Source organism: Hydra vulgaris, chromosome 06 (genome assembly GCF_038396675.1).
Source record: "Hydra vulgaris chromosome 06, alternate assembly HydraT2T_AEP".
NCBI classification, from domain to species: Eukaryota; Metazoa; Cnidaria; class Hydrozoa; order Anthoathecata; family Hydridae; genus Hydra; species Hydra vulgaris.
In genome coordinates, this window is record NC_088925.1 from 58,794,218 (window position 1) to 58,811,734 (window position 17,517).

A 17,517-nucleotide genomic window follows, 5' to 3' on the forward strand; every position below is an offset into this window, starting at 1 on the left:
TAGTTTTGATTAAAAATTTTCATGTAGCCTACTGAAATGTAAGAAAAATGTTTAAAAAAATGTTTTTTGTAGTAATTAGTAAAGAAGACTCCCATTCGTGTTTTTAAAGACAGGAATGCAACAAATCTTGAACACACCTAATTACATTAAACTATAATAAAGTATTTTTATTATATAATATAAGCTTTTTACTATTTTATATAGAAATGGATATCAGATTAATAGAAATCCTTGTTGACAAAGTGTCTTCAGATTGGCAAAGATTTGCTTGTTTTTGTGAATTTACTGACGAATATTCAATAAATGCTATTATCGAGCGTATAAACCAATTTACAAGCAATAACAAATTAAAAATGAGATATATATTGTTGGAACTTTATAAAAAACATCCTAAAGATTATGAAAAATATATTATTGGTTCACTGAAACGTATGGAGAGAAATGATGTACTTGAAGATTTAGGTATGTTTTGGGTTTTGACAATTTTTAACTAAATTTTAATTTCTTTATATACAGCATTATAAATTTAAATAAGTTTCGAAATGTACTATAACATAACTGCACTACAAATATACATTTGTATTTTCAAACAAATCATATTTTGTTCTTTCTTATTTTTATTATTTTAAATATATTTAGATATGCTAAAATATTTTAAATAAGAGATCCAAATTTCTGGCAATCAATATTCAGCTTGATTTTAATAAAGTTGACTGCCTGAAAAAAATCCAGTATAAAACAAATTAAAATATTAAAATAAAAAAAATTAAGAAATAAGAAATAAGAAGGTTATTATTTCTTATGTTTGTTCTTCAACAAAATTCTAAGTTCAAGAATATCAAGTTAAGAAATTAACTTCTAAGTTCAAGAATTACATTGTCACTTTACACACATTACAAGTCACTTTACACACACTACAAGTCACTTTACACCCACTACAAGTCACTTTACACACACTACAAGTCATTTTACACACACTACAAGTCACTTTACACACACTACAAGTCACTTTACACACACTACAAGTCACTTTACACACACTACAAGTCACTTTACACACACTTCAAGTCACTTTACACACACTACAAGTCACTTTACACACACTACAAGTCACTTTACACACACTACAAGTCACTTTACACACACTGCAAGTCACTTTACACACACTACAAGTCACTTTACACACACTGCAAGTCACTTTACACACACTACAAGTCACTTTACACACACTACAAGTCACTTTACACACACTTCAAGTCACTTTACACACACTTCAAGTCACTTTACACACACTTCAAGTCACTTTACACACACTACAAGTCACTTTACACACACTACAAGTCACTTTACACACACTACAAGTCACTTTACACACACTACAAGTCACTTTACACACACTACAAGTCACTTTACACACACTACAAGTCACTAGAGTTGAGCAGCCATTTGATTATTTTTTTATTATCCATTTGATTATTTTTTAAATTGTTGTGACAACCCTCTATTAACTCAAACTTAATATTAACCTTAATTACACTTTTTTTAAATTTCGAATAACAGCAACGCGGTTAAAATTTTATCGGTTTTATTTAGTTTAATAAGTTTTTAATTTTTCTAAATTTTACTGCTTATTATAAAACAGAAATATTAATTTTCTTTTGATTTGAAAAAATCAATTGCTATTTAGCTCATTGATAAGACTTTTTATTCATATTGAACTTTTAATAAGTTGTCAACAATAAACATGTCTTTATGTTTTAAAAGTTTTTAATAAAAGAATTATTGAATTTCCTAGATTCTTATTTTTTTAATTTTTGTTTTTTAATAATTTTTTAAATTGTTTTTTTTGTTGTGCACTGCTTGGTCATTGTATTTAACACCTAATTATTTTTGAGAAGGCAAGGTTATATAGCTACGGTGAAATAAGTTACCTAGGAGAAAGAAAACTCTTATTAAAAATCCTTAATTTAATTGTTAAGGTAGTAGGAGATGGTAATCATCCTAGTACACAATGGGACCTAGTGTACCATAATACCAAAAAACATTGTCAACATTACATGCTGAAAATTTTGTATAAAAATAAGGTCTGTAATACTCTGCATTTCCAAATGAAACTAAATCTTTTTGTATTACTCTTGAGTCCTTAATCCAAGGGGGGTGGGAATAAAAGGGGTGGGGGGGCGTTTTAGTCCAGATCTAATAAATGGGGGAGGGGGGAGTGAAATTGTTAAAAGAGAGGGGGGAATTTTTTATGTTATTATTTAAGTATTTTTTATAAAAAGTTTCAGTTTATAAATCGGAAAACAAGCATAAAGCTATTTAATTCTAGCGTGGCTTGCGGCCAAATGCGCATTTTTTAACAGCTGTTTTATAATAATTAGATATACCTGCTGGTATAAGTTTTCATAGTCATAATAATAGTCACATAGTCCAGCCAGTTGGACCGTTTTCGCAAGATTCTTTTGTTTTTTAACAATAAAAATTAAAAATTTAAATTAATGTTGAAAATAGTTTAATTATCGTGTCCAGACTACCAATAAGTGCACAAAATTTTAAAAAGGGCAAACTTTGGAGAGGAACAGTCATTGATTCTCTTATATTAGATCTAGAATCAGACGTTTTTTTTAAAAAAAGTAAGTTTCTTAATGATGTTGATGCATTTCTTACAGAAATTGAGAATTGAAGCATTTCAAACAACTTTAACTGCCAGCAGTGTGTGAAAAAAAGCAAATCAGAGAAAGGGCTAACGCCACATAACAACACATCACTGTAAGATTGACTTTTCAACACTGCAAACAAATGCGACAACTGATATTAAGCGTGCGTGTACTGCAGACAAGCTCATAACTTTCATTAAAAAAAGCATTAAATTTGCAAAAAGATCTATGCTACCCTCCATATATCAGAGATGAGCTTTCAAGGTTTCAGCATTTCAAAGCATTCATTTGATCTAATAAAAGAAGATATTGAAAATTTTAATGGTGATGCGGAAGTTTTTTATCCACAATTTTACAAAGTTGCTGGTCAGAAAGGTTTCATGAAAAATCTCACAGATAAAATCTCAACTCTTGTAGGATATGACCTTGCAAATCACATTTTGGCTCACTAAGTCTAAAAAGACCACCTCAGTTTTAGTTATTGATTATGAATTTAATTGAGTATTTGGGTGGGTATGTATTTAGTACATTTTATCGAAGGATATGTTATTCAAAAAGTTGGCAAACCAAATTTTGTCAAGAAACACTCTCAATTCTGTTGGCTGGAAAAATTGTCGAAAATGATTCTAATTATTTTGATGAGTATAATCATGATACTAATAAAAAATTTACTAGTTTAAAAAATCAAAGTGGTCTTTGGTCTATATCTTTTGATGCTTGTCACTATTTAAAATAGCATAAATAGCATTCAGAAAATCAACAAAAATTTAAGTAAAAATATTGACTGCAGCAAGATGACTGCAGAGTTACTTCAAGATGTTGGGGTTTTATCTTACTTCTCAAAAATTTGCAATGCATCTTCTACCAAAGTATCTAAAGAAATGTCTCTCAATCTTCTCGACCATCTTTTAACTCTTTATATCCGTATTCTCTCATTTTCCTATTCAAAGGACCTTGTAAACTTGCATAAAATCAAGTCTAAGTACAAAAGAACAAATTCATTAAGAAAAGAAATCAAGAAAGGAACTTCGAACTCCACTGAATAGTTTAAATAAAAAGTAGACATTAGAAAAGGTTATTTTCATAGCCACAAATGTCATTAAAAACATATTCTTGCATTGAAACTAGATTGCATTAATAAAGTGAAAACCAAATGAAATTAAGTTTTTATTTTAAGTATCAAATGTTATATAATTAAAACTAGTTTAATAGTTATTTATTTTTACTATTTTATTAAAATAATTTTGAAATAAATAATGTTAAGAATTTTATTTTAGCCTCTTCTTCCTTTGTAACACAACTTCAACTTAAGAGTCACTTTTCAGCCTCCTAGAGAATTTTAAAGGTTAACAATGTACCTTAATCTTTTCATCTCACTATTTTCAAGAAGGGTTCCCAAGTCTTTAATACTAAAAAATAGTATTCAAGACATGGGAACCCTTCTTGCAAATACTAAGGACAAATGTGTATATATATACATACATATATATATATATATATATATATATATATATATATATATATATATATATATATATATATATATATATAGACACACACACAATTATTTTATACAAATAATGCTTTTATAAGGTTTGTGGCTAAGAAAATAGCCGTTTTTAATTTCCTTCTTTTGATGAGTTCATTTTCTGTTCCAATTTCGGCGTGGTAATTTCTCTTGATAAAGGTCTTTGGTTCAGGATTATTATCAAGACAATAAGTTCCTATAATTGGTTTGAAAGTACATTGGTTTCTTATCATATTGTTATTATACCCAATATCATGTAAAGATGAGTTATCCTTTTTTCTTCTAATGGCTCGTTGTTGGCTAAAGTAATTTTTTAATGAATCTTGCCATAGCCGTTCAGTTAAAACATATTGGACATCCATATTAAAAAGGTAATTAATTAAATCAATAACTGAGTGAACAGTAATATTGATCCCTTCATATGTTTGCCAAGATAAAAACATATTCCCCCAATCAACCTTAGTAAAATTTCCAGGTCTTTGATCTATAGAAAATTTCCATTCTTCAAAATATTTTAAAAAGACTTTAGTCAACCATATTAGCCTTTCATCATTCATCAAATAAAATGGCTTGGAAAATCGATTTTGATTTCTAGTGCAATATGTAGTATTTTTCACATTTACACAATCAAAAAAATCATTTAACATCTGACAATATTTAGCAGTTCTAGAGGCTTCAGCAGGACCAAATGCCTTTAAAGCAGTGCTAACAGATAAACTAAGTACTTGAGCTGCCAATCTTACATTCATTTTGGAAAATGGGCTTAACCTAATGTGTTCTAAGGAGAGATTTGGGCAAGTGTGAAGGCCACAATTTAGATCTTCATAAAATAATTCAGATATGTGGTTCCACAAAATGTGATTATCAGTATTTCACATATATCTTCCTTTACCTGATGCAGAATGAAAAAGGCAATTTCGAGCAGTCTTTATCAAATGTGGAGGATCAGCTATAAAATATATACAACGATCATCATCAGCAAATTTATTTTTGATGCGATAGATAAGTTTAGCAAATTTATTTTTGATGCGATAGATAAGTTTAACATTTGTGTTAATATCTTGTTCTTCTGTCATATGAAAATGCATGCTAAAAAATTTGTGATTGCATGCTAAAAAATTTGTGATTGCACTTGTTGTAGCAATTAATTTAAGATTGCATGAAAGCTCTAAAATACTGAAAGCCTTCCAAAATAAGAGGAATAATTGAATAGCTTGGATGTTTGTAGTAGCAAAGTTTGAAAAACTTTATTTAAAAGAATTTACAATACCTCTCACAAGAAAAACAAGGATAAGTGTTGCAATTTCATCAACTTTGTTAAGAGTTGCATAGTTAATATTTGTGTCACTAAGATCAACAAATCCAATAAGATCACCAGAATACTTATCCCAAACCAAATTTTCCTGAATTTTCATTTCAACAAATAAAAGAGTGATAAACCGTTCTTGCTCAGAAAAATCTTTTACCTTTCATGGTTAAATCCTCTTTGTGATCGGATATAGTTTTTGTAGTCTCTTAAACGCCTTTGACTTGGTAAAATTACAAATCCAGAATCTGTTTTTTCATTAAAATGAATTTCCTCATAAGCTGCAGGAGACTTTGCAACAAGACCTAAACAATAGCAAATAATCATTGAGTGATAACGAATTCCATGTTTTGAAGTATTTAGGTATTTTTGCTGCTCATCCCAAAATAGCTTCATAAATGGAGTGACTGTCCTATAAGTTTTTGATATGATTGAAACCAAGTCTTTGTGTAGGTCATCACTGACAAGATGAGAGGATTTACTTAATTCCTTTTGCATTTCTTTTACGCTCTCTTTTAGCAATTTATTTTCCAAACGATATTTTTGTAGGGTTAATTTTACACGTTCTGGTGCAGTTTTAGAAATTGGAGCTCTAAGTTTAGCTGGAATAGGTAATTTATCACTATTTTTTTGAAAAGATATTTTTTCTTGAGACTGAAGACATTGACATGCCTTACAAATTTCATCCTTAGTAATAATAACTTTGCATGAAAGTGATTGGATATGTTCTGTTTGATTTAAAGGTAAAGAATAACTATTAAATAGTTCAAACTTTTTAGGTATAACATGAATAAGATATCCATAAGAACTAACTGATTTATTTGTAATACCAGGGCATACTATATATGATGACAAAATTGAAATAAGGTTAGAAATAGTTGTATTAAACATTGATCTTTTTAAATGCAAATATATTTCATGATTATCTGGTAGAAGTCATAAAAATATAGGAATAATAAATAAGAGGCTATCATCAATGTAAATTTCGTACTTCGGAACAGTGTGAACATCATCCATCTTACTCAATTTAAAAAAAGTTTCACTAGCATTTATATCCCAGTCAAGTTTTTGAAAGCTAATATGTTTAACCAATTCCGTAAAAGACTTGTAGACTTATTATTAACTGCTTCATCTGATATAGAAAGAAAAGCTGATCTCTTTAGGGATATAGAAGAAGCTGATCCTTGTGCTTTGGGAATAAGCAAACATGAAGAAGGGCATTGCAATGAAAAGCTTTTAACTGGAAGATTTAATGTAGGTAGTGACCCAGGCTTGAGAGTAGTTTTAATTGGATTGACAATTAACATGTTAGCCTTGTAACACTTTTTGCAAATAAACAATTTTTTTTTTTTATTTGGGTCATTAGGCTTTTGTCAATTACTCTATTTTTAGTTATAATGTGTATAAGTTTTTTTCTCTATTCTTTGTTGAAATCATCATCGGTGGATAGTATCTTAAAAAGTGAAACATCTTTATTTCTTCAAGAAGTACCACAATTAAAAATGGAACAATTAGCACCAAGCATTTGCAAATACCAAGGATAAATCAACAACCTTTTTGCAAATATTATTCTTAAACAAGTCTTTGTTTACAAACAGTGTACACTAGTTAGTAGACTGGGTTCTAAAAAAATGCTAACAATAAGATAAACAAAAGCACTCTTCAACTGGCCAGACTATGTATTTTATGACTATGAAGTTTTATACTTCGGTGAGAATAAAACCAAATGCACATTTTCGACAAATCGAGATTTACTTTGTTGGCGATTTTTAAAGCCTGTTTACACTGAAAGTTTTTGTTTTTATCAGTGAATTAAAGTTTTTTTAATATTTAAGGCCAATTTTCACTGATTTTTGTTGTTGTTGTTGTTGATAACAAGTAAAAATTGAAAAGGGGGGGGGGATCTTAATAAGCTTGGAGTGGGTGGGAAAATTATTAAGCGACACCCCCCCCTCCTTTTATCAAGGACTCGAGAGTATATGTTTTAATAGAACTTTTATTTACTTTTAAAAGAAGATAACCTTGCTTGAATTTTCCATTACCTCTAATATTATTAAGTTTTTACAAATGCTTAACTAGAAGTAAGAAGCATGCAGATAAATAATTGTTACTTGAAACGTTTTTGGAGTAAAAATGTTCTGAGTAAAAATTCTTCCTTGGCAGGCATAGTGATTAAATGTGTTGAACTTAAAAAGGATCATATGAAATATCTAGAGAAGGAATAAATTAATTTATATTTTAAGCATAGTATGCATCCCATAACAAATGAACATAATTCTACATTTTCGAATTAATTATCAATTTAAATGGGTTTGTGATCATTTAGTAAATGCAGTAAATTGCAAAAAAAAATCAAATAAAAAAACTTTCTTAGCTAATATTAATCATCAACACCCATAATCATCAACACCCACAATCATGAACAACCGCAATCATTTTTGGAATTTTAGGATTTGGATTTGTGTGATTTTAAAATTAATTTTAAGTTTTATAAACTTATATGTTATGCAATTTTTATTCATTGAAATTTTTATTCATAGCCTGATGTTGTAGAATGAGACACAACTTTTTTTGAGTAGCTAAAGCAAAATTTGACTAGCACAGGACTTTCTACTTATTTTTGTCAAATGGACACATCTTTAAAAAAATGTATCGGGTAGCATGTCATATTTGTTGATAAAGAAGGTTTTGCGATAGTTTTAAGTGAGTTGTCTGTATTCTTAGTGTAATTCTCATGTGATAATGGATAATGGACCATTATCCATTATCACATTCATGTGATAATCTTGATAATGGACCATTTAAACAAGATGATAAAGCTATTGGGTTAGGATGACAACATTTGACTTGGTGTATGTTTTATTGAATTTTAAAAATTTGAATGAGGTCAGCTCTATTTCTTCTGGTCTAATCTTATGATTGATAAACATTCTTCATATATGTTTCAGACCTGCTACAATTTTTGTTGCTCTCCTTTGAACTTTTTTGAATGTTCTATTTATTTTTTATGTATGGATTCAAGACAAGTGTGCAAAATTTTAATTTGGTTCTGACATGTTGTGTATATAGTTTAAGGAATCAGTCAGTTGACCAATATTGCACATCAATGTGTCTAGTTAAAAGCTTGTTTGTTATCATTGTGATGGGTCTTTCCATTTGAGATTTGTTCGCCATGTTGATGTCTTGGTCTTGTTTGATAGATTTTCACTTTAGTTGATGATTGCTCCATCACAGGTAGTTATATATTTTGGGGAAGCTTGGTTTATTTGTTCAATTAATTTTCAAATTTTCAAGACTTTACAAATTCAATTAACATGTGATAAACTAATTTATTAATATTATCTTGCAATATTTCTTGATCTTTATAGTTCTTAATAATGGCAACCCTTTGTTTTCAGTTTTATTTCAAAGCTGTTAGTTTTTATTATAGCAACTAGTAGCTAATGATTTTATCAAACTTCATGATAATTAGACATTTTTTATGTTAAATGAAATGAATTAGCTAAAGCAATTTTTTACAATCCAATGCACTTTAAGGCGTCAGCCAGTTTTGCAGACCAAGAATGAGTATATTGAACATATTGAAGTTTTGCAGACCAAGAATGAGTGTTTTGAACATATTGAAGTTTTGCAGACCAAGAATGAGTGTTTTGAACATACCATTAAGAAATTTTAAAAAAAGAGGAGTTAAAGAAGAGATTTGATCAAAACTTTTCAAAATTTTCAAACTTTTTAGAAGATTTTAAGATCTTGATTATATTCCCAATAAGTAAAATAAATATTTCTATTTATAACTAGAAACTAGTAGCTTTTAATAAGTCTTATTACTATTATTTTAATTTTACAAATAATTAATTTGTAAATATTAATTAAAAATAGATTGATCATTCTAATAAAATAAGAAAAAAGAGTAATTATGTTGAAACAATTAGATTTACTTTTTTCTTCTTTTTTTTTTTATTTTATTAACATAAAATAGATAACTTAACACAATAGAATAAAACAAAAATAGTTTTAAAATTCTTACCAAAACATGACAAAATGTAACTTTTTGTTTTTTTGTTTTTGTTTTGTTATTCACCTCCTCAAGGCCAAGAAGGCCACTACAGAGGAGGAGGCTACTTAATAGTGGTTATAACCCACTCTCAACTCAATAACTCTGAAACAAGAACCTTGACAAAAAAGGCTGCTGTGTGGAGAAACAAGTTGAGCGTGGTACTACCAGGGACGTGGTGGGGATCGAACTCGAAACCTCTCGCTTATGAAGTGAGAGCTTTACCACTACACCACTACCGCCCATGTTACCAAAACATGACAAATTGTATTTTTTTTCCTTAATTTTCTTCTTTATATCTAGTTTAACATTTTTTATAGATAAGATAATTTTATTCAGATAAAATGGTGTACATATGTATTTGCATTAATTTTTAGTCTATATTAATATTTAATTTTTTTATATTAATGTAAAGTTGTTTTATTATTAATTAATGTAAAAACTATTAATAATAAAAAATGAAATTCTAAATTTCATATTCTCCAGTTAAAAATAAAAATCCTATACGATTTGAGATTTAATTAAATGGAAACAATGTCAAATATATTTGACATAGTTACACACAACTCATACACATACATACACAAACAACTCACACTTCCAGTCAAAAATATGGTATTATTTATAAATTTAATAATAAAAATAATTTTTCTTTGCAAATAAAAAAAATAATTTTTCTTTGTATGTATTTATTTATATTGTTTACAATAAAATAAACTTATATTTAGCAAAATAAGAGATTATTTTGAAGATCAAACAGTATATTTTCTATTTTTTGTTTTTTTATTTTTATTAGCCAAAAAATAATTATTTTCTAGAAATAATAGCTCTATTTAACCTTAAATAAAGTGATAGCTTTATCATAAGAGGTTTATTAGGAGTAATATTTTAAACTTTACATTATTATCATTTAGAATATTCACCAGAGGTTTTTAGCAAACTTCCATCGAAGAAAGGTAAATTTAATGTAATAATAACTCTTTTGATGATTATTTAAATGATGATGATGTTGTTGTTATTTTTGTTATGATAATTGTTAAAATGATTATAAGGATGATGTTATGTATGATGATATTGATGATATTGATTGGTGATCATGATGATGATAACTATGATGATCATCATGATTATAATGATGATTTTTTTATATTAGATTATTCAAAGATGGGTTAGCATTAAAAATTTATTATATTTTAATTTGAGCAAATAAATACAAAACCATCATTATAAGCATTTGCAAATTTTTATTTAATACATAAATTTGTTAATGTGATCATTCTAATAAAATTTTAAAAAAAGTAATTACGTTTAAACAATTAGTTTTACTTTTTTCTTTTCTTTTTAAATTTTGTTTACATAAAAAAGATATTTTAATATAATATAATATATAAAAGATAATTTTAAAATGCTTAAGAAAACCATTTTTTTTTTTCCATAGTTTTCTTTGTTGCTTATCATTTTTTTATAAATATGATATGATTTTTTTGTTAAGTTAAAATTTTGTGCATAAAAGTTTATGGCAATTTTGAGTCAGTATTTATTAATTTAAAGTTGTTTCATTGGCTGAGGAATAAATTATTAAAAGTAAAAAATGAATTTCTTAATTTTATATTCTCCAGTCAAAAATAAACTTAAAGAGTTCTATACAATTTGAGATTGAGTCAAACACAAACAATGTCAAATATGTTTTTATCAACTAACACTACCGGACAAAAATTTAGCTTCACTAAAAAAATTTAATAATATGCAAGAAAAATAATTTATTTCATTTTATGTATTTCTTCTTTTCGTATTTATTTACTTTCTGATCGTATTTATTTACATTGTTTACAATGTAAATCATACTTTTAGCAAAATAGGAGATTATTTTGAAGACTATGCAGTATATTTTTTATTTATTTTTGAAATCTTTTAATAAAATAAGATGACATAAAAAGTATATCAGTATTTTTTTTAAGTTTTTGATTTTTTAAAGTATCCTTCTTTTGCTTTTATAACAGCAGCACATACTTTGTGCATCCCTACAATCAATTTCTGCAATGATTCAGTTGATATTTGATTCAAACATGTTTTTATGAATACTCAAAGGTGTTTTTGATTGCATTTTTCTCACATTTCAATCTAACTTGTCTCGTAACAACTTGATCAGGTTTAAATCAGACGACTAAGCGGGCCATTTCATATATATATATATTTTTTTTTTTTTTTTTTTTTTCTTTGGCTGCAAGTTTTGGCAGAATTTAGAAGTGTGTATGGGATTGTTATCCTGTTAAAAAACAAATCCGCAATAGTCTTTTTCAATACAGATATACATGATTATGTAGAATGATGTGTTTTTTTTTTTCTTTTAAATCCAAATTCTCCTCCATTTGCACAAGGTTGGCAACTTTGTTTTTAGCAAAACATCCCGAGACCTTGATTGACCAGCCTTTCTTGACTGTTGGCATCAAGTTTGTTTTATCATTAGTTCTCCAATTAACTGACGAAAATATATTGTGGAGGATTTCCTCTGATAAGTAATAATTTCAACTTTACATTACTATCATTTAGAATATTCACCAAAACTTTCACCCGAGTATTCACGCAAAGTTTCAAGCAAACTTCCACTCAAGAAAGGTAAATTTAATGTAATAATAACTGTTATAATGATTATTTAAAATTGATGACAACTATGATGATCATTATGATAATAAGATTCTTCAGAGACGGGTCAGCACTAAAAATTTATTAAGTTTTGAATTTTGCATATAATTATAAAAAAATCCCATTTAAAGCATTTTCAAACGTTCATTTATTACATAAATGTGATTACTTATTGTTTTCCAATTTTATTAGAATCATCTATGATGATTCAAATAAAATTGATATGATGATTGATGAATTGAATCATCTATGATGATTCAAATAAAATTGATATGATGATTGATGAATTGAATCATCTATGATGATTCAAATAAAATTGATATGATGATTGATGAATTGAATCATCTATGATGATTCAAATAAAATTGATATAATGATTGATGAATTGAATCATCTATGATGATTCAAATAAAATTGATATAATGATTGATGAATTGAATCATCTATGATGATTCAAATAAAATTGATATGATGATTGATGAATTGAATCATCTATGATGATTCAAATAAAATTGATATGATGGTTGATGAATTGAATCATCTATGATGATTCAAATAAAATTGATATGATGATTGATGAATTGAATCATCTATGATGATTCAAATAAAATTGATATGATGATTGATGAATTGAATCATCTATGATGATTCAAATAAAATTGATATAATGATTGATGAATTGAATCATCTATGATGATTCAAATAAAATTGATATAATGATTGATGAATTGAATCATCTATGATGATTCAAATAAAATTGATATGATGATTGATGAATTGAATCATCTATGATGATTCAAATAAAATTGATATGATGGTTGATGAATTGAATCATCTATGATGATTCAAATAAAATTGATATGATGATTGATGAATTGAATCATCTATGATGATTCAAATAAAATTGATATGATGATTGATGAATTGAATCATCTATGATGATTCAAATAAAATTGATATAATGATTGATGAATTGAATCATCTATGATGATTCAAATAAAATTGATATAATGATTGATGAATTGAATCATCAAGATGATTATGATGACATTTAAATAATATTACTTTTACTTTTTTTTTTTTTAAATTTTATAAAAAAGAAAGTTTATTATATTATAATGTAAAAAAGGTAATTTTAATACTCTAAAAAACTATTTGTATTTTTTTTTTCATAGTTTACTTCGTTATATGTTGCTTATCTTTTTTATAAATAATATATATTAAGTTGAAATGGTGTGCATATTTGTTTGCATCAATTTTAAGTCAATATACATTAATTTAAAGTTTTTTTAATCAACTTACACTACTGATCAAAAGTTTGGGTTTCATATAATATATTAATATTATTTATATTGTTTATTATATTTAATATTATTATTTTTTTATATTATTAATTTTATTATATTTAATATTATTATTTTTTATAGTTTATTATATTTAATATTATTTTTTATATTTTATTATATTAAATATTATTATTTTTTATATTTTATTATATTTAATATTATTATTTTTTATTATATTTAATATTATTATTTTTTATTATATTTAATATTATTTATATTGTTTACTATAAAATATTTTTACTTTTATCAAAATATGAGATTATTTTGAAGATCATGCAGTATATTTTCTGTTTTTGTTTTTAAAACATTTTCCCAATAGTTTTTTATTACTCATTGTTTACATTAAATTAATCTTTTAACAACATAAGATGAAATAAAATATCCTTCTGTATTTTTTTAATTTTTCAAAGTATCCTTCTTTCGCTTTTATAACAGCAGCATATACTCTATGCATCCCTATAATCAATTTCTGCAATTAATTAGTTGATATTTGATTCATAATATTTGTATGAATACCCAAAGGTGTTTTTGATTTTGTTAAATGCATTTTTCTTACATTTTAATCTAACTTGTCCCACACCAACTTGATCAGGTTTAAATCAGGCAACTTATGAGGCCATTTCATATATTTTAGTTTTATTTTTTTTTCTTTGGAATTAAGTTCTTGGCAAATACCAGGAACAGTTCGAGTATGATTTCTATTAATTTGAACACAATTTTTTTTGTCGTCCTGGTTCAGAGTTGCACTAGGCCTTCTGGAACGATGATGACTCTGATTAAAGCCAGTTTGCAATGCTCACATGACTTCATTTTGAGAAACATTGGTTTTTGTTGCAATTTTCCGTGTTAAATAACCTTCCTTGAGGCCACAACAACAGTTCAGTTAACTACACTCAGTTCTGCTTTTTTACCCATTTTTCTTCAATTAAAACAAAAATGTATAAATTTCAATATTAGGACAAAATTTTTGAACTATTTCAATGTGCATAACAATGTTTCAATTATCTTTCAGTATAAAAATGCTATAATAATGGGTGTATAAGGAAAAAAACAAGTGAACTTTAAATTGAGATTTTTCTAAAACCATAAATGCTTTTTATTTCAATTTTTTTAAATATTAAATGTATTTATATTAACTTAATTTTAAGTGGCTTGATGGGCTGTTTGGCAAGGGATCTAATTTTATAGCGGGCTGATGCCATTAATTTGCAGATTTTTTCCTTTTTCACCTTATTGGTGGCATTAATCCACTTTTTTTAGAAGTTCTTTTTATTTTTTGTTACTCTATGTGTCTTACAAAGAACTCCTTTAACTAATGCCCCAAAATCTTCAATCTTGCGCTCTTCAGGAAGATTTAGAGGATTTGAATCTTTAGGAACAATTTTCACATTATTATCTTTGCACTACTGTAGAATTTTTTTAGAATAATGAGAAGCAGCAAGATTTGACCAAATGAGACATTGTGTTTATTCATAAATAGCGAAAGTCTTTTTTTGGAGGCATGATTTGATATAGATATTGGTCGTCATGATCTTCTTAGTGACAAAACAAGAAGACTGCATACCACAGCTACAAAATGTTTGCCACACAAGGAACTTGGATGCAAATTTTTCTTGTTAAATATATTTAAATTAATCATCAACAGGTTTATCTTCATTCTCATAGTAAAATTGTTGACCAGGAAGTTGTGAAAAATCTACCTTGCAATATGTTTCGTTGTCTTAAATTATGCACATACTTTTATCCACCATTATTTTATTCAACTGCTTTGAGGGTTAAATTTTTTTAATTTTACCATTTATGCTTCTCTTAGGTATCTTAGGAAAATTTTTCTTATAAAGTACTAAATTACTAGCATTTTTAAGTACTTTTTTGATATAAGAACGCGAAGTCTTGAATTTTTTTGCTAGATTTTGCTGTGGCTGGTTCTGATTTCTTACTATTGAACTTAGAATCGACTTTACCTTTTTGAATTTTGGAAAGTTTTCTTACTTCAACTTGCAGGCTTTCTTTCAAAGCTTATTTATAATATCTACGACTGTAGATTATGGGGCATTAATTGGATTTTTCTGTCTCCACCCGATACACAACAGTGAAAAAAAAGTTAAGTTAACATTAAACAAAATATCCTCAGTTATTACACAAAATATACACAATTATACCATCAAAATATACCCAAAGTATTCATTATTGTAAAGATGATAAACCTATACTTCTATGTTTACAAATAGGTGTGTGAATTTCTTCATAGTGAGTATGTCATAATAAATGCCTAAAATACTTTACTTTTAAATGAAAGGAACTTCATTTTTGAAGGAAACTACATAGGCTATAAAAATAAAGCAAGTGAGCTCAAACTTTTGAATGATAGTGTATGTTTTATACAGCCTTTCGAATTCATTTAGTTATTATATTATTATTATTCTATATATCTAATATTTTTATTACTAAATAACTCTCTAACTTCAAATACATTTATTATCAAAGGTTGAATGTATGTTTTATTTAATTTTAAAAACATTTAGTTATCATTATTATCATTTTATAACGAACTGTATTTTCACGATTCATTATTAATCTTCTAAAAAGTGTGAGAATAGACACTCGTGTTTCCTGCATGGAATAAAGTACTTGGCAATTTTCTGGAGCAGTTAGAGTACGATTTCTTTTACTATGAATACAGATTCTTTTGTCTTCCTGATTCAGCATTGCTCTAGGCCTTCCTGATCCTGATTCTGATTAGAGCTAGTTTGATGCTTTCTTTGCAAGGCTCACATGACAACATTTTGAGCAACATTGGTTTTTGTAGAAATCTTTTGTGTTGAAAAACTTTTCTTGTGTAAAGCTAAGATAACAGCTCATATTTCACTCAGCTCTGCTTCACTCATTTTTCTTTAATCAAAACATAAAATATTTGCTTTCCTTCAAATTTAAATACAGGGTTCTTTAAATTATTTTATAATCGTTACAATATTAAACACAAACAATCTTTCAATTACCTTTCAGTATAAAAATGGTATAAAAAAGTTACTTAATTTGGTTTTAAATCAAAATATCCTCCGGCATTACAGCAAAATATACCTAATTATAACAGCAAAATACACCCAAAGTATTTGTTATTGTAATGATAATGAGCTTATACTTCTATGTTCACAAATAGGTGTGTGAATGTCCTTATTGTAAAAACTCATAATAAATGTCTAAAATAGTTACTCTGATTTTAAATGGAAGGAACTTCAATTTTTGAAAAAAATTTTGTAGATTTAAAAAGCAAGTCAAACTTTTAAGTAGATCGTAGTGTATATACTTATTCATTTAGTTATTATGTTGTTAATATTCGTTTTATTAAAATTATTACTAAATTAAATAAGAGATATAAGTAATATTAAATAAAAATAACTTCAAATACATCATCAAAGCTTGTATGGTTTATTTAACTTTAAAAATATCTTATTATTAATACTTTATTTTTTTAACATGTCTTTTCCTAATTAGCATGATATTCGTTTGTTTTTTAATTGTACTTACCCTCCCAAGACCTAGGTAGAGGTGGCTATTTGTTGAGTCAATTCAAAACTTTTAGGTTCTTTTTAATTTCTTTTATAATCCCAGGTTTTAAAATTTTTCAACATTGAATGTTGTAATGTCATTCTTAAAATAATGTATTAATAGGAAGGTCATTCCTAAAATAATTACTCTAGAACACGTATCTTAATAAACAAGGCTGCTGTGTGTATGAACTAGTTGAATTTGAAAATACAACCTATTAGATGTGAGTCATACTTGATATTTTCTGCTAAACATAATTGTATCAAAAATTAAATGTTTTCAAGAAGTAACAGTTTTGTATACTCTCAAACGGTTTGTGAAAAGTAATAACTACAATTATCTTGAAATAAAAAGATTTTAAAAGCTTTGAAATTGATTGTATCCAAAATGTCTGAGGGAGTCTTTTTCTTAGTCATTTTTTTAAACTATGACCT

General features: G+C 26.7%; 1 protein-coding gene across 1 annotated transcript in view; it reads left to right on the top strand.

The window, feature by feature from the left end:
* LOC136082027 (uncharacterized) overlaps positions 1-17,517 on the top strand; it is a 92,844-nt gene that overhangs the window by 68,450 nt on the left and 6,877 nt on the right. Inside the window, exons 8-10 of the mRNA XM_065800559.1 lie at positions 205-462; positions 10,460-10,501; positions 12,096-12,161. Coding sequence (XP_065656631.1) covers positions 205-462; positions 10,460-10,501; positions 12,096-12,161 — 366 coding nt within the window. The remainder of the gene's footprint in view (positions 1-204; positions 463-10,459; positions 10,502-12,095; positions 12,162-17,517) is intronic.